General features: G+C 43.7%; 1 protein-coding gene across 1 annotated transcript; it reads right to left on the reverse strand.

Moving 5' to 3' along the window:
• Positions 1-3,110: 3,110 nt before the first annotated feature.
• On the reverse strand, positions 3,111-22,663 carry si:dkey-246g23.4 (uncharacterized protein LOC559426 homolog). Its single transcript, XM_024379332.1, has 5 exons — positions 22,561-22,663; positions 20,167-20,439; positions 15,246-15,389; positions 13,437-14,306; positions 3,111-4,573 (listed from the first exon to the last, which is right to left on the reverse strand). The coding sequence occupies exons 2-5, from the start codon at positions 20,402-20,404 to the stop codon at positions 4,431-4,433; spliced, it is 1,395 nt and encodes a 464-aa protein (XP_024235100.1). The 5' UTR covers positions 20,405-20,439; positions 22,561-22,663; the 3' UTR covers positions 3,111-4,430.
• Between the last annotated feature and the right edge of the window lie 640 nt (positions 22,664-23,303).

Below are 23,303 nucleotides of genomic sequence, written 5' to 3' on the forward strand. Positions count from 1 at the left end.
ATTATCATCAATTTCACAATTTCACAGTATTATTCCAACCTCATAATCTGGAAATATATATATATAACACAGGAAAATAATGTTTTTGACTGCACTCGGCATTTAAGTAAGTAGCAGGCAAGACAGATTTCGGACACTGCCAAGGTGTGGTGCTCAGAGGCTAAACAGCTGTTGGGCTCCTGTCTCACTGCAATCACAGGAGACACTTTTAATACTCACCACTGCATCCTGTATCAAAAGGTTGGCTGGTTCTCATTAAAGTCCTGTAGATCACTTCATTACTCCTGTTTTGTTTACAAAGTTCTACGCTCTACTACATAAGCTTCCAACTTACCTAAATTCATTGATAAAGTATAAAAAAGTAAAATAAGGAAACCTGTTCACATCAACTCGAGGTTCCTCGGGTCTCCACCGAACTAAGTAAATCTTTGATGGGACAACTAGAAAATGCAGTGGCTTGCGAAAGTATTCACCCCCCTTAGCATTTTTCCTATTTTGTTGCCTTACAAGCTGGAATTAAAATAGATTTTTGGGGGGGTTTGGAACATGTGATTTACACAACAAGCCTACCACTTTGAAGATGCAAAATATTTTTTCTTGTGAAACAAACAAGAAATAACACAAAAAAACAGAAAACTTGTGTGTACATAACTATTCACCCCCCCCCCAATGTCAATACTTTGTAGAGTCACCTTTTGCAGCAATTACAGCTACAAGTCTCTTGGGGAATGTCTCTATAAGCTTGGCACATCTAGACACTGGGATTTTTGCCCATCCTTCAAGGCAAAACTGCTTCAGCGCCTTCAAGTTGGATGGGTTCCGCTGGTGTACAGCAATCTTTAGGTCTTACCACAGATTCTCAATTGGATTGGCTTTGACTAAGCCATTCCAAGACATTTAAATGTTCCCCTTAAACCACTCAAGTGTTGCTTTAGCAGTATGCTTCAGGGTCATTGTCCTGCTGGAAGGTGAACCTCTGTCCCAGTCTCAAATCTCTCAAAGAATTTCCCTATATTTAGCACCATCCATCATTCCTTCAATTCTGACCAGTTTCCCAGTCCCTGCCAATGAAAAACATCCCCACAGCATGATGCTGCCACCCCCATGCAGATGGTGTTCTCGGGGGGATGAGAGGTTTGGGGTTTGTGTCAGACATACATTTTCCTTGATGGCCAAAAAGCTCAATTTTAGTCTTATCTGACCAGAGTACCTTCTTCCATATGTTTGGGGAGTCTCCCACATGCTTTTTGGCGAACACCAAATGTGTTTGCTTATTTTTTTCTTTAAGCAATGGCTTTTTCTGGCCACTCTTCCATAAATCCCAGCTCTGTGGAGTGTACAGCTTAACGTTGTCCCATGGACAGATACTCCAATCTCTGCTGTGGAGCTTTGCAGCTCCTTCAGGGTTATATTTGGTCTCTTTGTTGCCTCTCTGATCAATGCCCTCCTTGCCTGGGTTTTGGTGGGCAGCCCTCTCTTGGCAGGTTTGTTGTGGTGCCATATTCTTTCCATTTTTTAATAATGCATTTAATGGTGCTCCGTGAGATGTTCGAAGTTACTGACATTTTTTTATAACCCAACCCTAATCTGTACTTCTCCACAACTTTGTCCCTGACTTGTTTGGAGAGCTCCTTGGTCGTCATGGTGCCGCTTGCTTGGTGGTGCCGCTTGCTTAGTGGTGTTGCAGACTCTGGGACTCTTTCAGAACATGTGTATATATACTGACACCATGTGGCACTTAGGTTGCACACAGGTGGGCTTTATTTAACTAATTATGTGACTTCTAGAGGTAATTGATTGCACAAGAACTTTTAATTTTTACTTTTTTTAAACAAGTTCTTTTTTTCATATCACTTCAACAATTTGGACTATTTTGTGTATGTCCATTACATGAAATCCAAATGAAAATCAATTTAAATTACAGGTTGTAATGCAACAAAATAGGAAAATAATATTTTTTCATCTTGGCTTTCAAGATTGTTTAGTTTTCAGTCTTTATTCACTTTGAGTCTAGGATTTTGAACTTTAGCATTTTAGAATTTTTACAACTTTGTTTAGAACACTCCCCCCAAGTTGACTAATGAAAGACACTATAGCTGGTTTTAAACTGCTCATCTGGGAGGGTCTTTGTGCTTGTAGCTCGTTATCCTAACCCCCTGCAGCTGGCCCAATCACAACTCATTAGGACCATTTCCCCATGACCTCCCCCAATCAGTGCCACTCTTCCACCCCCAGGGAGAGAGGGAGCCATCCACACTGGGCTGGAGGAGTATCCTTTTCCCCCTTTAACCTAGGCCTCTACCTACCATTTTCACCCTCCGCCTTATTAACCTTCCTCCCTTTCTGTGCACCTTTTTCCACTCCATCATTTCCCTTTCATCTCCTTACCAACTTCTCTGTCTGTTTCTTACTTCTCCCCCCTCTCTCTCTGCCTCCAGCGGTCCCTCTCTACCCTCACCCTACAGCTACAGCCGGGGGCCCTTTGAACTCAGGTAGCTGCCCGAAATTCCACAATGTGACCCCTGAAAGCATGGTCAAAGCAAACATTTAAACTTGTAGTTACTATAGCGACATTCTTCCCTGAAGTCCAACAGTGAGGTCAAAGTGAAGGGGGGTTGATTAGGGTTGGGGATGTGGTAGGGACTGGGGGGAATGGGAGGGGAGATGGATCGGAGATCCTATTGAGTTCTTTAGGACTCCAAAGGACTCGGTCTTCCTGCTTTATAAGAGTTGAAGACTGAGGTCACCTGAGGTCCCATGTCCCACTTTCCCAAGGTATCATTCTCTCCTCTCTCCCTGTAATGACAAGGCAGGAGGCCTTTATTTGTCCTACTTTTTACCATCCCTTCATCATAACTTAAGCATATGTGTCACGCTATACCTTTCAGCGGCTGTATGCATTCAAGCAGTTTCCCACAGTTATCTTCATTTGCCGTATGAGCCTACTGTACCATTTCTTCCAGAACAGCACCGAGGGCTTGTGTAGTTGAATGAGGAAATATGATGCTCAGAGAAGTTTTCACATGTGGGACCTTGAAGAATGTTTGCCTGATACAGTATCAACATGTATTTATACAATGCGTACAATATGCTCAAACAAGAAAGGGAGATGTGGGTTTAGATAGTTTATACTGGAAAGTGATCAAAAGATGAAACAGACACTTACAACAGAGAATAGGAGTTTTAGTTCCATGGGATGGAAATGCTGTGGTAATTTGTTTGTTTGATCTGGTAGTCTTCTGTAAAAGATAATAGGTGGGCTCTATCACTTGGCAGTCGGCCATTTCACGCACCCAAAGGGTCCTGGTGTGTGTGCGTGCGTGCATGTGTACGTGACAGTATGCCTTTGTACGTGCGTGCATGTGTGTGTTTGTTTGCATGTGGTGGGAGATTCCCAAGCAAGTGTTTATGGAACAGCTAGCTTTAGCTAAACCTCCGTTTCTAGTTTATTATTCCAGGTTTATGGAAGTTGACTACTTTATTTAGGCGTATTTGTATTAGTCCAGCGGTAAGATTTTTATCAGAGTGCCTGTGTTATTGCAGTTTTGTGGAGTTTACTTATCTTGGATGTATATTTTGCAAAAAACATTGTAGAGCAGAGTAAATGGAAAACACTTCATTTGTTGCAGTACAGAGTACACAATCTAATTTCCCCTTAAATGTCTCATGTTGGGAGGAAGACAATGAGTTAATGTGTATGTGCATGTTTGTTCAGCTGTAGATTTTACAATTTACTACTGCAAAGGTTATTCCCCCTATTACTACTGATCCACTAAACTATTTACAACTGCTAAACTCATTATCTAACTAATTTGAGTTAGTGCCAGCTCCAGCAATAAATATATTCAGACATGATCCCCACTGAGTTTAGCCATAGACTCTACTTTAAAATACTTCTAAGCTCCACTAGAGGGAGTAAGTGTTATCAAACTTGTCCCAGCTATTTGAATGAGTCATATCAGAAGCACTACACATGTCCTACAAAGCATTTGAGGAGGATTGGAGGATTGCGTGGAGGATTGCACCTTTTTGGTCATTATCACATTTTGTGTTTTGTAATGAGTCAAAAGTGAATCACTGCATAGTTGTTGTGATACTTGAGACCATCTGGTAGAGTTTTCCTTATTAGCTCATTTAAACTCTGTGAAGAAAAGAGGTGTCTGCCAGTGTTGTGTGAGTGAATAAGGCACTAGTTTCTGCAGAAACAGTTTAGATGATAAATCTTCAGAAGAAGGAATGTGATTGTCACTATTCTGTTGAGGTCCTTGTCTGTTCAGCCCCCCCCGTCTTCTCTCCTCTCCACCTCATTCTCTCACCTACAGTTACAAAGACAATCTCCATCCTCGTACTCCCAGTCTGTACAGTCCTTTTTGCTGTGCTATACCGTCCACTTCCACAGCTCCTCCCCCTTCTGCCTGTCCATAGGCGAGTCATACATGTCCCGTCCTGGCTGACCCCTGAGCCCTGCGGTTCATCTGGTGCAGCAGGAGCAGAAAGAGGGCAGAGATGAGGAGGGCCACGCCTGCCATGAGGAAGCCTGTCCCATAGTCACTCATCTTGTCTATAAGGAATCCTGGGTGAATGAAAGATGGGACACAATTATTACCATGTCCATGCATGTATTGTCATCTTCCGTAATTCTGGGATATAAGGAATTTGTTCCCCTCACTAAGGATTGCTTTCTATTGCCACACACTAAGCTGTTTAAGAACACCACAGGCCAACGCATATCTTGCTTTTAACCCTTCCTTTATGTCCGATTCGGCCTACACCGTTCATGTTCCGGGTCAATTTGACCCGTACAGTAAGTACATCAAGCTCATAAATGTATGATTTTAATCTCCTAAAATGTATTTTCCGGTAGCTGAGAATGTCCTTTTTCATATGCTTTTTTCCCTGAGTTGATAGACCAGCTGTTCAATTATTTTTCCTAAATGTTTGATTACTGTACCAAAGTCATAAATTAATCAAATTATAACATTTTATGACATCTATGTAATTTCTGTCCCTCGGCCTTTGAATATCACAGGGAAACATACTTATTTAGTTATTTATGTGTTGATCATCATGGACATATCTTTACTGCACATAAGACTGTTAGTCTCTAGCACAAAGGTCAAGGTCAAATTGACTTAAAATTGGATTCAGATCAGTGTTGCTGAGCTTCTGAGCATCATAGGGAAATCAAACATATATCTATGTGATCAGCATGGTTGCAACATTCCTGCTCAGAAAGAAGCTTGTTTCTAGGACACACTGCTCAAATGTTATGTACACCAAGGTAAACTTGTGGGTCAAATTCAAATCTGTGTTGCTCAACCTCTGAGCATCATAGACAAATATACATACTGTATACATATACATACTGTATACATATACATACTGTATACATACTGTATATATATATATATATATATATATATATTATATATAATGGGTTTCACAAGCTTGAGATACATACTTAGGAAAGTAAACTCAGCAATAAAAGACCCTATCTTTCAACGATAAAGGAGCGGGATCGATTTGGAGGTGGAGGGTCCGTCATGGTCTGGGGCGGTGTGTCACAGCATCATCGGACTGAGCTTGTTGTAATTGCAGGCAATCTCAGCGCTGTGTGTTACAGGGAAGACATCCTCCTCCCTCATGTGGTACCCTTCCTGCAGGCTCATCCTGACATGACAATGCCATCAGCCATACTGCTCGTTCTGTACATGATTTCCTGCAAGGTGGGAATGTCAGTGTTCTGCCATGGCCAGCAAAGAGCCCAAATCGCAATCCCATTGAGCACGTCTGGGACCCGTTGGATCAGAGGGTGAGGGCTAGGGCCATTCCCCACACCATATACTGACTGTTACTTTTGATTTTGATCCCCCCTTTGTTCAGGGACACATTATTCAATTTCTGTTAGTCACATGTCTGTGGAACTTGTTCAGTTTTTGTCTCAGTTGTTGAATCTTGTTATGTTCATACAAATATTTACACCTGTTAAGTTTGATGAAAATAAACTCAGTTGACAGTGAAAGGACGTTTCTTTTTTTGCTGAGTTTCGAAGGGTCACTACTTCCAGCGCCGACAGAGATGGCAGCCTCGCTTCACTTTCCTAGGAAACTATGCAGTATTTAGTTTTTTTATGTGTTATTTCTTACATTGTTACCCCAGGAAATCTTAAGTTTATTACAAACAGTTGGGAGGAACTATTGGATATAAGAGCAACGTCAACTCAACAACATTACAACAGGAATACGACTTTCCCGAAGCGAATCCTATGTTTGGTCCATCACCCAGGACAATGGATCGAATCCCAGCCGGCGACCCAAAACAACGGCGCCGCATGAAAGGGCAGGCGGCGCGGTCTTCTGGTCAGGCTCCGTAGACGGGCACATCGCGCACCGCTCCCGAGCATACTACTCGCCAATGTCCAGTCTCTTGACAACAAGGTATGTATGCCTTATGATTAACGAGACGTGGTGTGATCATAACAACATACAGGAACTCAATTATTTTTGTTCACCTGACCTAGAATTCCTTACAATCAAATGCCGACCGCATTATCTACCAAGAGAATTCTCTTCGATCATAATCACAGTCGTGTATATCCCCCCAAGCAGACACATCGACGGCCCTGAACGAACTTCATTTGACTCTATGTAAACTGGAAACCACATATCCTGAGGGTGCATTTATTGTAACTGGGGATTTTAACAAGGCTAATCTGAAAACAAGGCTCCCTAAATTTTATCAGCACATCGAATGCGCGACCTGGGCTGGCAAAACCCCGGATCATTATTCTAACTTCCGCAACGCATACAAAGCCCTTCCCCGCACTCCTTTCGGAAAATCTGACCACGACTCCATTTTGATGCTCCCAGCCTATAGACAGAAACTAAAACAGGAAGCACCCGTGCTCAGGTCTGTTCAACGCTGGTCCGACCAATCGGATTCCACGCTTCAAGATTGCTTCGATCACGTGGACTGGGATATGTTCCACATAGCATTGGACAATAACATTGATGAATACGCTGATTCAGTGAGCGACTTAATTAGAAATGAAAACCTTCCCCAATCAGAAACCGTGGATTGATGGCAGCATTCGTGCAAAACTGAAATTGTGAACCACTGCTTTTAATCAGGGCAAGGTGACCGGAAACATGACCGACAAACAGTGTAGCTATTCCCTCCGAAAGGCAATCAAACAAGCTAAGCGTCAGTATAGAGACAAAGTTAAGTCGCAATTCAACGGCTCAGACGTTGTCTGTGGGCCTATTGGGGCGGTAAGCAAATTGGAGTGGTCCGCGACGGGGATGGTTTTCCTTTTGTAGTCCGTGATTGACTGCAGACCTTGCCACATACCTCTCGGGTACCTCTCGGGTTAGGGCAGTGTGCGGACCAATCACGGACTACAAAAGGAAAACCATCTCCAATTTGTGGCAAGGTCTGCAGTCAATCACTGCCCCCCCAATAGGCCCACAGACAACGCAATCACAATCACACTGCACACTGCCCTAACCCATCTGGACAAGAGGAATACCTATGTCAATCACCACATCCTCATCGGCAGACTCGATAGCCTTGGTTTCTCAAATGATTGCCTCGCCTGGTTCACCAACTACTTATCTGATAGAGTTCAGTGTGTCAAATCGGAGGGCCTGTTGTCCAGGCCTCTGGCAGTCTCTATGGGGGTGCCACAGGGTTCAATTCTTGGACCGATTCTCTTCTCTGTATACATCAATGATGTTGCTCTTGCTGCTGGTGAGTCTCTGATCCACTTCTACGCATACGACATCATTCTGTATACTTCTGGCCCTTCTTTGGACACTGTGTTAACCTCTAGTGACACCCCATCCCGTGAACGGGACCGTTTTCATCATCTTACACTAATTAGCATAACGCAACGGACATAAATCTTCCTAGAAAATATTCCTATTCATGAAAATCACAAGTGAAATATATTGGAATACAGCTTAGCCTTTTGTTAATCACCCTGTCATCTCAGATTTTCAAAATATGCTTTACAGCCAACGCTAGACAAGCATTTGTGTAAGTTTATAATAGCCTAGCATAGGATTAGGCCTTGCTAGCAGCAAGCAACCTTGTCACGGAAATCAGAAAAGCAATCAAATTAAATCGTTTACCTTTGATGAACTTCGGATGTTTTCACTCACGAGACTCCCAGGTAGATAGCCAAAGTTCATTTTTTCCCAAAATATTATTTTTGTAGGCGAAACAGCTCCGTTTGTTCTTCACGTTTGGCTGAGAAATCGCCCGGAAATTGTGGTCACCACAACTGCGAATATTTTTCCAAATTAGCTCCATAATATCGACAGAAACATGGCAAACGTTGTTTAGAATCCACCCTCAAGGTGTTTTTCTAATATCTATTCGATAATATATCCGTCGGGACAATTCCTTTTTCTCTAGGACCGATTGGAGTAATGGCTACCTCTGCACTTTACGCGAGAATCTCTCTCGGAGCCACCATGTGACCACTTACGCAATGTGCCCCCATACGGCTATTCTTCAACAGAAATGCGTAACACTACGTCACAATGCTGTAGACACCTTGGGGAATACGTAGAAAGCGTAAGCTTGTTGATGGTACATTCACAGCCATATAGCGAGTCATTGGAACACAGCGCTTTCAAAACCTGGGGCACTTCCGGATTGGATTTTTCTCAGGCTTTCGCTTGCAACATCAGTTCTGTTATACTCACAGACAATATCTTTACAGTTTTGGAAACGTTTTCTATCCATAGCTGTCAACTATATGCATATTCTAGCATCTTTTCCTGACAAAATATCCCGTTTAAAACGGGAACGTTTTTTTCCCAAAAATGAAAATACTGCCCCCTAACACCAACAGGTTAACAACCCTCCAGACGAGCTTCAATGCCATACAACTCTCCTTCCGTGGCCTCCAATTGCTCTTAAATACAAGTAAAACTGAATGCATGCTCTTCAACCGATCGCTGCCTGCACCTGCCCGCCCATCCAACATCACTACTCTGGACGGTTCTGACTTAGAATATGTGGACAACTACAAATACCTAGGTGTCTGGCTAGACTGTAAACTCTCCTTCCAGACTCACATCAAACATCTCCAATCCAAAGTTAAATCTAGAATTGGCTTCCTAATTCGCAACAAAGCATCCTTCACTCATGCTGCCAAACATACCCTTGTAAAACTGACCATCCTACTGATCCTCGACTTCGGCGATGTCATTTACAAAATAGCCAATACCCCCCAATACCCTACTCAATAAATTGGATGCAGTCTATCACAGTGGCATCCGTTTTGTCACCAAAACCCCATATAGTACCCACCACTGCGACATGTACACTCTCGTTGGTTGGCCCTCGCTTCATACTCGTCGCCAAACCCACTGGCTCCAGGTCATCTGCAAGACCCTGCTAGCTAAAGTCCCCCCTTATCTCAGCTCACTGGTCACCATAGCAGCACCCACCTGTAGCATGTGGTCCAGCAGGTATATCTCTCTGGTCACTCCCAAAACCAATTATTCCTTTGGCTGCCTCTCCTTCCAGTTCTCTGCTGCCTATGACTGGAACGAACTACAAAAATCTCTGAAACTGGAAACACTTATCTCCCTCACTAGCTTTAAGCACCAGCTGTCAGAGCAGCTCGCAGATTACTGCACCTGTACATAGCCCATCTATAGCCCATAGCCCAAACAACTACCTCTCCCCTTACTATATTTATTTATTTATTTTGCTCCTTTGCACCCCATTATTTCTATCTCTACCTTGCACATTCTTCCACTGCAAATCTACCATTCCAGTGTTTTACTTGCTATATTGTATTTACTTCGCCACCATGGCCTTTTTTTGCCTTTACCTCCCTTATCTCACCTCATTTGCTCACATTGTATACAGACTTATTTTTCTACTGTATTATTGGCTGTATGTTTGTGTTACTCCATGTGTAACTCTGTGTTGTTGAATGTGCCGAAATGCTTTACTTTATCTTGGCCAGGTCGCAATTGCCTACCTGGTTAAATAAAGGTGAAATAAACAAATAAATCAAAATGTAAGAATGCTGTTCATCGACTCCAGCTCAGCATTTAACACCATAGTACCCTCCAAACTCGTCATTAAGCTCGGCACCCTGTGCAACTGGGTCCTGGACTTCCTGACGGGCCGCCCCCAGGTGGTGAGGGTAGGATACAACATCTCCACCCCGCTGATCCTCAAAATTGGGGCCCCACAATGGTGCGTTCTCAGCCCTCTCCTGTACTCCCTGTTCTCCCATGACTGCATGGCCATGCAAGCCTCCAACTCAATCATCAAGTTTGCAGACGACACTACAGTGGTAGGCTTGATTAGCAACAACGACGAGACGGCCTACAGGGAGGAGGTGAGGGCCCTCGGAGTGTGGTGTCAGGTAAATAACCTCACACTCAACATCAACAAAACAAAGGAGATGATCATGGACATCGGGAAACAGCAGAGGGAGTAGAAGCACAAGCATTTCGCTACACTCGCATTAACATCTGCAAACCATGTGTGTGTGACAAATCAAATTTGGTTTGATTTGGTGGAAAAATTACTTAAAATAGTATTTTAGTGATTTCAAACTCTGTTCCAGGTCAAATTTCCCCGGAAAATAAGGGAAGGGATAATCAACATAACACTTTGATTTAGCTACATTTTCTGTATCTTAATATGAACTTGAAACAAAATTTGATGATCTGATATTTTGATACTGTGCTAATCCAGAGCTTTAATTGTGTTGATAATGATCCCTGGGCTGTAGTCTCTCTGCTAAGCCCCCCCCCCCCTCTCTCAGCAGTAGTGTTTAATCAGAGGAAGGAGTAATGGAGAAAGAGAGAGAGAAAGGACTTCCGGCATCTGGGTGGAACTGAAATCTGGCCGAGAAACAATATGGTTCCCCCTTACAAACTGGATCAGGCCTACATTAATTTACAAAGCAATTACACGGATCGTTATGATACAGTGAGAACTACATTCCTTCCTCCTGAAATCCAGCCTCTCCAACTTCAACAACTCACGTCTCTTCTCTATTACTGACAGGAAAATTATAAACTCAGTTAATTAATCTCCTGGAATAGCTATAGCCACAATTAAAGTCATGTTTTTTCTTTGGTGACCGGGCCAGAGTTTGACATAAGAGGTTTTTCCACCTGATGTAGTGTTGAAGGTGCTCTGAGGCAAAACACTTTCTGGCATGCCCCGAACTGTGTGGTGCTAAGCCAAGACCTGATTTGGCAGCCTATATTTACTGCTATTGTTTAGACCAGAGAGGCAAAATATCACCACCTTAGTAATCAACCCCAAATGCTATGGTTATCAGAGCCTTTCTGAAGTCAGTGGGGCACGTCTATTATACTGTTGGTATTCTTCCACTATGTTGTATTGTGTGTTTTTGGTTTGTGATCCAACAGAGTTAACATTTAAGAGTACCTTTGCTATTTATATTTTTACCCAATGCTGTGCATGCAGTTGTTCACAAGGTCTTTGAAGAATCATGATCTGTGAAACATTTTACATTCAGACAAAGAGCTGGAGTGGAGTGTGTGTGCTAGAAGAGGAAGTCAATGGAGAGGAAACCCATCCCAGAGAAATACATTTATTATGGGGTCAATAGCCCATGAAATTAAGTGGAAAGCACAATGATATACAGTGAGGAGAACAAGTATTTGACACACTGCCGATTTTGCAGGTTTTCCTACTTACAAAGCATGTAGAGGTCTGTAATTTTTATCATAGGTACACTTCAACTGTGAGAGACGGAATCTAAAAAAAATCCAGAAAATCACATTGTATGATTTTTAAGTAATTAATTTGCATTTTATTGCATGACACAAGTATTTGATCACCTACCAACCAGTAAGAATTCCGGCTCTCACAGACCTGTTAATTTATCTTGAAGAACCCTCCTGTTCTCCACTCCTTACCTGTATTAACTGCACCTGTTTGAACTCGTTACCTGTATAAAAGACACTTGTCCACACACTCAATCAAACAGACTCCAACCTTTCCACAATGGCCAAGACCAGAGAGCTGTGTAAGGACATAAGGGATCAAATTAGAAAATGGAAGAAGTTCAAGATGACGGTCAATCACCCTCGGTCTGGGGCTCCATGCAAGATCTCACCTCGTGGGGCATCAATGATCATGAGGAAGGTGAGGGATCAGCCCAGATCTACATGGCAGGACCTGGTCAATGACCTGAAGAGAGCTGGGACCACAGTCTAAAAAAAACATTAGTTACACACTACGCCATCATGGATTAAAATCCTGCAGCGCACGCAAGGTCCCCCTGCTCAAGCCAGCGCATGTCCAGGCCTGTCTGAAGTTTGCCAATGACCATCTGGGTGATCCAGAGGAGGAATGGGAGGAGGTCATGTGGTCTGATGAGACAAAAATAGAGCTTTTTGGTCCAAACTCCACTCGCCGTGTTTGGAGGAAAAGAAGGATGAGTACAACCCCAAGAACACCATCCCAACTGTGAAGCATGGAGGTGGAAACATAATTCTTTGGGGATGCTTTTCTGTAAAGGGGACAGGACGACTGCACCATATTGCGGGGAGGATGGATGGGGCCATGTATCGCGAGATCTTGGCCAACAACCTCCTTCCCTCAGTAAGAACATTGAAGAGGGGTTGTGGCTGGGTCTTCCAGCATGACAACGACCCGAAACACACAGCCAGGGCAACAGCATCTCAAGGTCCTGGAGTGGCCTAGCCAGTCTCCAGACCTGAACTCAATAGAAAATCTTTGGAGGGAGCTGAAAGTCCGTATTGCCCAGCGACAGCCCCGAAACCTAAAGGATCTGGAGAAGGTCTGTATGGAGGAGTGGGCCAAAATCCATGCTGCAGTGTGTGCAAACCTGGTCAAGAACTACAGGAAACATATAATCTCTGTAATTGCAAACAAAGGTTTCTATACCAAATATATAAATAAATATTAAGTTCTGCTTTTCTGATGTATCAAATACTTATGTCATGCAATAAAATGCAAATTAATTACTTAAAAATCATACAATGTGATTTTCAGGATTTTTGTTTTAGATTCTGTCTCTCACAGTTGAAGTGTACCTATGATACAAATTACAGACCTCTACCTGCTTTGTAAGTAGGAAAACCTGCAAAATCGGCAGTGTAACAAATACTTGTTCTCCCCACTGTATATTTGTGCACCGTCTCTGAATATAGGATCTCTGTATATGAATGTTAGTAAAAGCCATCATCTACTGGAGGATGACCATTCGAAGGAAGAGCTCAAATCCCTCAATGGTTAGCTACATGAAGTTATGTTCAATTAAAACCAGAACATGGTTACAGTAATCACACGGTTCATAACTTAAGATTACATTTTCTATAAGCAAATGCCTTTTGGAATTGCACAACCAGAGACAAGTTCATAGAGAATACCCTTGAGCTAATGACAGATGAGCTCACCTGCGATGGGCGGCCCCAGGAGGCCACCGCTGCTGCGGATGAGCATGAAGAAGCCGAGGGCACTCCCCAGCCGCTGCACGCCTACCACCTCAGCCAGCACGGTGATGTGGATAGAGACGGTGGCCCCGTACACCAGGCCATAGGCTGAACTGAAGGCAGCCAGCTCAAGGAAGGAGGAGGCGAGGGGACACAGCAGCAGGACTATACCCAGCAAGATCACAGTGGCAGTCAGCTGCTGCACCATCTCCACTAGATGCAGGTTGGCCACCCAGCCGAAGAACACCCGGCCCGTCAGGTCCAGAACTGCTGAGATGGACATGAGGGCAGTCGCCTGATACTCATCCACTCCCTGGCTCCGGGCATAGGGCACAAGGAAGAGGGCCGGGGCAAAAAAGCCCAAAGCAGCAAACACCCCGAACATGGAGTAGACCATGAAGCGGGGGTTGGTGATGAGTGTGTAGTCCACGTAGCGCAGGACTTTGCTCCATCGCTCAGCCTTTCTGGCCTTCTGGGCTTGGGCCTTGCCTGTCCGCTCCACTGTCCCCTCAGAGCTGGATTTAGTCTGGGGCAAGGCATCCAACGTCAAGTCTCCTTCCTCCTCTCTGACCTCCTTGGGAGGCAGCTTAGTGGGGGTGTTCAGGGGGCGCAGTAACATCCCACAAACACACAGGTTGAGCTGCAGGCCCCCCAGCACCAACATGGCCCCCCTCCAGGAGTAGTGGTCCACCAGCAGCTGGAACAGTGGAGTAAACAGGAAGGTGATGATGCACTCTCCTGCGCTGGCCAAGGCGTTGGCCATGGGCCTCCTCTTCTCAAAATACCAGCCCACCATGGTCACTGTGGGGGTCCAGGTCAGGGCATAACCAAAACCTACAGGGCAAGTAAAGACCACAGCACTGTGTGTGGGACTGGAGAAATAATTAATTTAAGGAAAGATTGGGATTGGGGGGTTGAACTTATTAGAAACATAGTTAAATTGCAGTCAATTCTCATAAATCATGAACAGAATGCATCAATGATTCGTATTTCCTTCAACTTTCTGAAGAAGTAATGTCTGTTTGATTGTGCCTGTGTGATGTTGTGTAGCCAGTTAGCATGCCTAAACAGTCATTTCTAAAAATGTTTTCCCCGAAAACCTTCACAATGAAATGTTGACTAGGCCTACCTAGCAGAATGATATCATGAGTATTTGTATCATCGGATGGGCATTTGTTTTGCAAACTCTTCCCATCACATGAAACATCGCTACAAGAACCGCTAGCTCCAAACTCAATGGTCTCTAGCTGGTGCACAGTTTAATTAAAGGTCATCTTCACCTTTACCCCCCAGACCTCAAAAGTAGTCTCCTGATTTAGTGTAAACATTCTTGTGGCCTTATAATATCAAATGTGGTTATTTTTCCATTTTTAAAAAGTGTGTTGTTGAGAGTGAAAAACAGAAAAAAATTGGGAAAAATCCCAGACCTGGAATAACGAATCTGAGAAAATGGAATTTGGCTAAAAAAATTATAAATAATGTTAATTACCATGTTCTATGTATTCCTGTCTGGGGAGACTGAGATTAACAGTACATGTCATGATAAACCTTAAGCGCAGACCAAAGAGCCCAACTCCCCCTGCCCTAGGACACTATTTTCTCTATCTATTGCGGTTTAGAAAGTAAGGAGTTTTGAGATTAATTAAAGGCGTATTATCTACTTGTTATTCACAACAACAACAACAACAACAACAAAAAAGTGAAAAAAAATGTTTTATCACTTTTTGGGTCCTAAATAATTTGCATACCTGATCTATGTGTGTTTGTACTTACCGGTTAGGAGCCCAACAGTGATGTAAAGTTGAACCAGGTTCTGTGCGTAAGCCCCAGCCACCATCCCCACACAGCTCAGTAGACCCCCTATCATCACCACGGCCCGGTGGCTGTAGCGAGCACTCAGAGCAGACGCCATGGGGGCTAGACAAGGAAACACAGAACAGACAGTCAGACTCAGCATCAACACTTTGTGAAAGACGTATGCAGCCAAGAGTTCTCAACTGATGTGAAGTTTACAGTGCTGATTACATTTCCATATTCTATTGTAATCCTGTTAGTCTGCGCTCTCATCTGATTGCAACTAGTTTGATTCATTTATCCGTTTCTCATCAACACATCTTCGTGCTCTTCATGTACACTCCATTTCTCTTATAGATTTGTTTTCTTGTGGTTTTTACTCTTTGACTGAGGTGGCATCAATTACACACTCCGAAAACTCAGGTCAGAAATGAGAGTGGTGAGCTTCAGCAAAACATTGTGCTTCTAGAGTGGGGGTCTGGCGACTAGGCGATTTATTTTGAGCTTTTTCTTAAAATTTCATGCACAAGATTACTTTCTAATATATCACTTAACGACACTACAGCTAGCAAGATGGAATGTTAATAGAATGAATGGCCAAAATAAACGAGCGGCCTGCTTAGATTCCTTTTGTAGACATAACGTTTATGTTATATTCGTTCAAGAGTCGCACCTAAAATAATCTGATGCCCAAAGATTTGCAAAAAGGCATTATGTTGCAGTGTCATCTTCTGTAGATCCCAAAACTCGTGGCTCCCTTGTTGTCATGAGACGTAGTTTAACATGGACTGTTCTGAGAAAATATGGTAGCGCTGACGGTAGGAAATCGTATATCATATAACAAAACTGCAATCTTAGGTAGGAAAATGACTTTCATATCAGTATATGCTCCAACCCAGTATGAGCCTACTTAAAATGTATTTAATTTTTAAAATCTAACCGTGTTGGTGGCAAATATTACAGGTTTTTCTCTGATCATACGTGCGGATATGAATGCCATTTTATTAACTTTGGCCACCAATCTCAAATGGCTTTCACACCCGTGTCGGTGGCATTTAGCAACCTGGTCAGGGATTTTAATCTCACTGACATATCCCATAACCCCATATCCCATATCCCTACGTCTAGACAATTTTGTTTTTACTCTGCTAGACATAAATCCTACTCCAGAATAGATTACATTCTATCTTCCAACACTGCATACTCAGATATTCATAATGCATCGATATGCACATGTCCACTTTCTGATCATAGCTTAGTCAGAGCATCATGCCGGCATTTCAATGTAACGTTAAAAAATAACAAACCATTTTGTACTCTATTTCAAAACTAACTAGTTTAATTAACACAGATTGTTGGGTCTGTTGAAGATATCCTTATCCAGCTCAACATTCAACACCATAGTGCCTTCCAAGCTCATTACTAAGCTAAGGACCCTGGGACTGAAAACCTCCCTCTGCAACTGGATCCTGGACTTCCTGACAAGATAACCCCAGGTGGTGAGGGTAGGCAACAACTTATCCGCCACGCTGACCCTCAATACGGGGGCCTCTTAAGGGTGCTGACTGTTACCCCACAACTGCGGCCAAGCACGACTCCAACACCATTATTAAGTTTGCCCGACGACACTACGGTGGTAGGCCTGATCACCGACAACGATGAGACAGCCTATAGGAAGGAGGTCAGAGACCTGGCAGTGTGGTGCCAGGACAACAACCTCTCCCTCAACGTCAGCAAAACAAAGGAGTTGATTGTGAGCACAGGAAATGGAGGGCTGAGCATGCCCCCATTCACATCGACAGGGGTGCAATGGAGCGGGTTGAGAGCTTCAAGTTCCTTGGTGTCCACATCACTAAGGATCTATCGTGGTCCAAACACAGCAACACAATTGTGGAGAGGGCATGACAACGCCTCTTCCCACTCAGGATGAGGAAAATGTTTGGCATGGGCCCTTAGATCCTCAAAAAGTTCTACAGCTGCACCATTGAGAGCATCTTGACTGGCTGCATCACCACATGGTAAGGCAATGGCTTGGTATCCTACCGCAAGGTGCTATAGAGGGTAATGCGGATGGCCCAGTACATCACGGGGTCCAAGCTCCCTGCCATTCAGGACTTTTATACCATGCGGTGTCAGAGGAAGTCCCTAAAAATGGTCAACGACTCCAGCCACACAAGTCATAGACCGTTCTCTCTGTTACTGTTTGGCAAACTGTATCGAAGTCTGGAATCAAACAGGACCCTGAACATACATAAGACTGCTAAATAGTTAATCAAATAGCTACCCTGACTATCTGCACTGACGCTTTTTGCAATAACTTTTTTGACTCGTTATATACGCTGCTACTGTTACTATACTGTTAATTATCTGTCACTTTATTCCTAGTTATATTTACACTACCGGTCAAAAGTTTTAGAACACCTACTCATTCAAGGGTTTTTCTTTATTTTTACTATTTTCTACATTGGACGTTCTAACCAAAAAGGAGAGTGATGGAGTGCTGCATCAGATGACCTGGCCTCCACAATCCCCCAACCTCAACCAAATTGAGATGGTTTGGGATGAGTCGGACCACAGAGTGAAGGAAAAGCAGCCAACAAGTGCTCAGCATATGTGGGAACTCCTTCAAGACTGTTGGAAAAACATTCCAGGGGAAGCTGGTTGAGAGAATGCCAAGAGTGTGCAAAGCTGTCATCAAGGCGATGGGTGGCTATTTATATTTTGATTTGTTTAACACTTCTTTGGTTACTACATGATCCCATACGTGTTATTTCAGTTGTGATGTCTACACTATTATTATACAATGTAGAAAACAGTAAAAATAAAGAAAAACCCTTGAATGAGTAGGTGTGTCCAAACTTTTGACTGGTACTGTAGGTGTCCCTACATCACCCTGGCTAAAGCTGTCAGCTGCTTACAACTCTATACTGACACCTGGTGGCTAATATCTCAGAAGACTGACATGAAATGTTTATATATTTATTTAACCTTTATTTAACCAGGTAGGCCAGTTGAGAAGTTCTCATTTACAACTGCGACTTGGCCAAGATAAAGCAAAGCAGTGCAACAAAAACAACACAGAGTTACAAATGGGCTAAACAGACGTACAGTCAATAACACAATAGAAACATCTGTATACAGTGTGTGCAAATGAAGGGAGGAGGTAAGGCAATAAATAGGCCAATTGTGGCAAAGTAATTACAATTTAGCAATTGAACACTGCAGGGATATATGTGCAGATGAGGATGTGCAAGTAGAACTACTGGTGTGCAAAAGAGCAGAAAAACAAAAACAAATATGGGGATAAGGTAGGTAGTTGGTTGGATGGGCTATTTACAGGTGGGCTGTGTACAGTTGCAGCGATCAGTAAGCTGCTCTGACAGCTGACGCTTGAAGTTAGTGAGGGAGTTATGTCTCCAACTGCAGTGGTTTTTGCAATTCGTTCCAGTCATTGGCAGCAGAGAATTAGAAGGAAAGGCAGCCAAAGGAGGTGTTGGCTTTAGGGATGACCAGTGAAATATACCTGCTGCGGGTGGGTGTTGCTATGGTGACCAGTGAGCTGAGATAAGGTGGAGCTTTACCAAGCAAAGACTTATAGATGACCTGGAGCCAGTGTGTTTGGGGAATATGTAGAGAGGACCAGCCAACAAGAGCATACAGGTTGTAGTGGTGGGTACTATATGGGGCTATAAAGTCATGCATCCTCTGATACACAACCCAACCAGCTGTACTGCTTCTTAACACAGCGCGCATCCAACCCGGAAGCCAGCCGCACCAATGTGTCAGAGGGTACACCGTGCACCTGGCAACCTTGGTTAGCGCGCACTGCGCCCGGCCCGCCACAGGAGTCGCTGGTGCACGATGAGGCAAGGACATCCCTACCGACCAGGCCCTCCCTAACCCGGACGACGCTAGGCCAATTGTGCATCGCCCCACGGACCTCCCGGTCACGGCCAGTTACGACAGAGCCTGGGCGCGAACCCAGGGACTCTGATGGCACAGCTGGCGCTGCAGTACAGCGCCCTTAACCAATGCACCACCCGGGAGGCCCGGATTGGAGATGCTTAATGTGAGTCTGGAAGGAGAGTGTACAGTCTAGCCAGACACCTAGGTATTTATAGTTGTCCGCATATTCTAAGTCAGAACCGTCCAGAGTAGTGATGCTAGTCGGGTGGGCGGGTGCGGACAGCGATCGGTTGAAGAGCATGCATTTAGTTTTACTAGCATTTAAGAGCAGTTGGAGGCCACGGAAGGAGAGTTGTATGGCGTTGAAGCTCGTTTGGAGGTTTGTTAACACAGTGTCCAAAGAAGAGCCAGATGTATACAGAATGGTGTCATCTCCGTAGAGGTGGATCAAAGTATCCCCCACAGCAAGAGCAACATCGATATATACAGAGAAAAGAGTCGGCCCAAGAATTGAACCCTGTGGCACCCCCATAAAGACTGCCAGAGGTCCGGACAACAGGCCCTCGGATTTGACACACTGAACTCTATCTAACAAGTAGCCAGTCACGCAAGTAGCCAAGTAGCCAGTCACCACGCAAGCCAGTCATTAGACAAACCAAGGCTTTTGAGTCTTCTGATAAGAATACAATGATTGACAGAGTCGACAGCCTTGGCCAGGTCGATGAAGACGGCTGCACAGTACTGTCTTTTATCGATGACGGTTATGATGTCATAAACATAAACTGACATAAACATGTAGTAGAAATTAGTATAGTAGTAATAGTCAAAGAAATGTCCAGAAGGGTTGGAGCCTATATTTAGATCCATGTTTGCCTTGAATAATACTAGTTTAACTCACTCAGATTTCACTTTAAAGAAAGTCCGATTTCATTGGACAAGTTAAGGACAATTCAAGGAAAATCATGTTTTAATTGCCTTCGATCAAGGTTCTCACCTCCACAGTGTATGGTTGCCACAGCAATGGATGTAATCCAGGAGGTTCCTGTTGCTGTGGCCTCAAAGTAGCCGTGGATCTCCATGTAGAACACTCCGAAGGCCTTGATCACTCCAAAGGTCAGCCCAAACACCAGGAAGCAGGCCAGCAGGATGAACCATCCGTAGCCTCCATCAGGGGGGCCCACCGTAAGCTGCTGTCGGTACTGCACAGTCCCACTCTTCACTGGGGAGTCCATCTCCAACCTTAGGCTGACAGGCTCTTCTCAAGCATCTATGGTAAGATATAGTAATAGATAAGATAATATCAATTTGTTCTTATATCTGCCCATCCCGTTTAAACAGGTATTGTGATTTCACCTTTATTTAACCAGGTAAGCCAGTTGAGAACAAGTTCTCATTTACAACTGCGACCTGGCCAAGATAAAGTAAAGCAGTGCGACACAAACAACACAGAGTTACAAATGGGATAAACAAATGAACAGTCAAAAAACAATAGAAAAGTCTATGTACAGTGTGTGCAAATGTAGTAAGATTAGGGAGGTATGGCAATGAATAGACCATAATATCGAATAAGATATGTCTCCAACTTCAGTGATTTTTGCAATTCGTTCCAGTCATTGGCAACAGAGAACTGTAAGGAAAGGCGGCCAAAGGAGGAGTTGGCTTTGGGGATTACCAATGAAATATACCTGCTGGAGCGAGTGCTACGGGTGGGTGCTGCTATCCTGACCAGGGAGCTGAGATAAGGCGGGGCTATTTCTAGCAAAGATTTATAGATGACCTGGAACCAGTGGGTTTCGCAATGAATATGATGCGAGGGCCAGCCAACGAGAGCATACAGGTCGCAGTGGTGGGTAGTATATGGGGCTTTGGTAACAAAACGGATGGCACTGTGATAGACTGCATCCAATTTGCTGAGTAGAGTGTTGGAGGCTATTTTGTAAATGACATCGCCGAAGTCAAGGATCGGTAGGATAATCAGTTTTACGAGGGTATGTTTGGCATGAGTGAAGGAGGCTTTGTTGCGAAATAGGATATATTCTAGATTTAATTTTGGATTGGAGATGCTTAATGTGAGTCTGGAAGGAGAGTTTACAGTGTAACCATACACCTAGGTATTTGTAGTTGTCAACGTATTCTAAATCAGAACCTTCCAGAGTAGTGATGCTAGTCGGGCAGGCAGGTGCAGGCATCGATTGGTTAAAGAGCATGCATTTGATTTTACTTGCATTTAAGAGCAGTTGGAGGCCATGGAAGGAGTGTTGTATGGCATTGAACCTCGTCTGGAGGTTTGTTAACACAATATCCAAAAAAGGGCCAGATGTATACAGAATGGTGTCATCTGCGTAGAGGTGGATTAGAGAATCACCAGCAGCAAGAGCGACATCATTGATGTATACAGATAAAAGAGTTGGCCCGAGATTTGAACCCTGTGGCACCCCCATAGAGACTGCCAGAGGTCCGGACAACAGGCCCTCCGATTTGACACACTGAACTCTATCTGAGAAGAAGTTTGTGAACCAGGCGAGAATCATTTGAGAAACCAAGGCTGTTGAGTCTGCCGATAAGAATGCGGTGATTGACAGAGTCGAAGGCCTGGCCAGGCTGATGAAGATGGCTGCACAATATTGTCTAACCTTTCGATGGAGGTTATGATATCATTTAGGACCTTGAGCGTGGCTGAGGTGCACCAGCTCGGAAACCAGATTGCATTGCGGAGAAGGTACGGTGGTCTCAGACAATGATCTCAGTGCTATTACACATGTAACTTGACCTTAGTTTCATCACTTATTGCCTCACAATAGCAAGACTTGAATGAATCATTATCACACCTTACAATGTCCATTTTGTGGAATTATCAGTCTTGTTGTTAAAGCTTTCTCACAGTCATGCTGATTCCCACGTAAATTAGCCTTTGAGTGACCAAAACATCACCCATAATATGTTTATGTACTTTTTCCCTCATGTCAAACTATCAGGAAGTCTGAAAAGAGTGGGAGGGGAGCAAATAGTCTGAATGGGCGGGGAGCTCAACTCTCTTTGAATTGCCTACGTCAAGCAATGTGTGCTCGATGCTGCAGTAAGATCGCCTCAAGCAAATTTGCTGATACACAAAGAACTCAAACAAATTGAAATTGCAACATCCAGTCCTGTCATACATCACGGTTTCACTGTTCACAACCTTTAAGTAATCTACACCAGAGTACAACAGATGTGTGAAGTGCAGCCTTCAACACAGCATTATTATTGCCATCTGAAATAGTTGCCAGCTTCGCTGAACTCCAGAGATATTGCCAGAACTTTAAATAGCTGAAATATTACATTGCAATTTATTTTAATTGTTGCAACAGGTGTTATGAGATAACATACACCCCCTGAAAAAGTCACTGACCTGCCGTTACCAGAAGTACAGTATGAGAGCTACTGTATGGATGGTTTAGCTGTCATAGTGGTCTGATGAGTGGTTGGCTCAGTCAGTCCTGATCTGTAGGTAGAAAGATCACACTGACACTCACTAGCACAGACACCACATTAGTTCTCCGCTAGGATACAAAGGTTAAAAATGGGGCAGAGGGGGGGGGGGCTGCACTACCTCACTCTACAAGGAGTTGGACTAATATAGTTCATGAACATAGTTGAGCATGCAAAGATCATCTGCAGAGGACTTCATATAAAGTAGTGGCAACTTTGCATTATAAAAGGAATAAGGGGTTTATCAGGCCAGTGTGACCATTACTTTTTAACCAGCCTCTCACTCTGCTGCCTAACACTAGTAAAAATGAGTCCAATGCCGGTCGGTATTTACATGTACATGTATATCAGTGGGCAAATGATATTGTCATCCTCAGGTTCATACAAACTTGGCAGAGAGACATGTTATGATCACAGGTTCATGGTTGCTAGCTAGGCCACGTGTAGACTGCCACAGTACCAAAGTGCAATGCAATATGTCAGTATACTGTCTCAAGGACATTGTTTGGTCTCATTTTGCACTCCTGTTCAGTCATTTTGTTGTATTTTTATCGGTACAGTGTTTTCCTGTGTTTTCATAACTTTTGCATACTACTCTGTTATTCAACCCAATGATTCCAAAGGTGTTGTATCACAGGTTGATGATTACAAAACCAGGGCCTC

Source organism: Oncorhynchus tshawytscha, linkage group LG19 (assembly GCF_018296145.1).
Source record: "Oncorhynchus tshawytscha isolate Ot180627B linkage group LG19, Otsh_v2.0, whole genome shotgun sequence".
NCBI classification, from domain to species: Eukaryota; Metazoa; Chordata; class Actinopteri; order Salmoniformes; family Salmonidae; genus Oncorhynchus; species Oncorhynchus tshawytscha.

Coding starts and splice junctions, on each gene's coding strand:
- si:dkey-246g23.4 (XM_024379332.1), bottom strand. CDS start 20,404: ATGGACTCCCCAGTGAAGAGTGGGACTGTGCAGTACCGACAGCAGCTT. Junction 15,390..20,166: donor GGCAACCATACACTGTGGAG/GTGAGAACCTTG, acceptor TTCCTTGTCTAG/CCCCCATGGCGTCTGCTCTG. Junction 14,307..15,245: donor CACTGTTGGGCTCCTAACCG/GTAAGTACAAAC, acceptor CTTGCCCTGTAG/GTTTTGGTTATGCCCTGACC.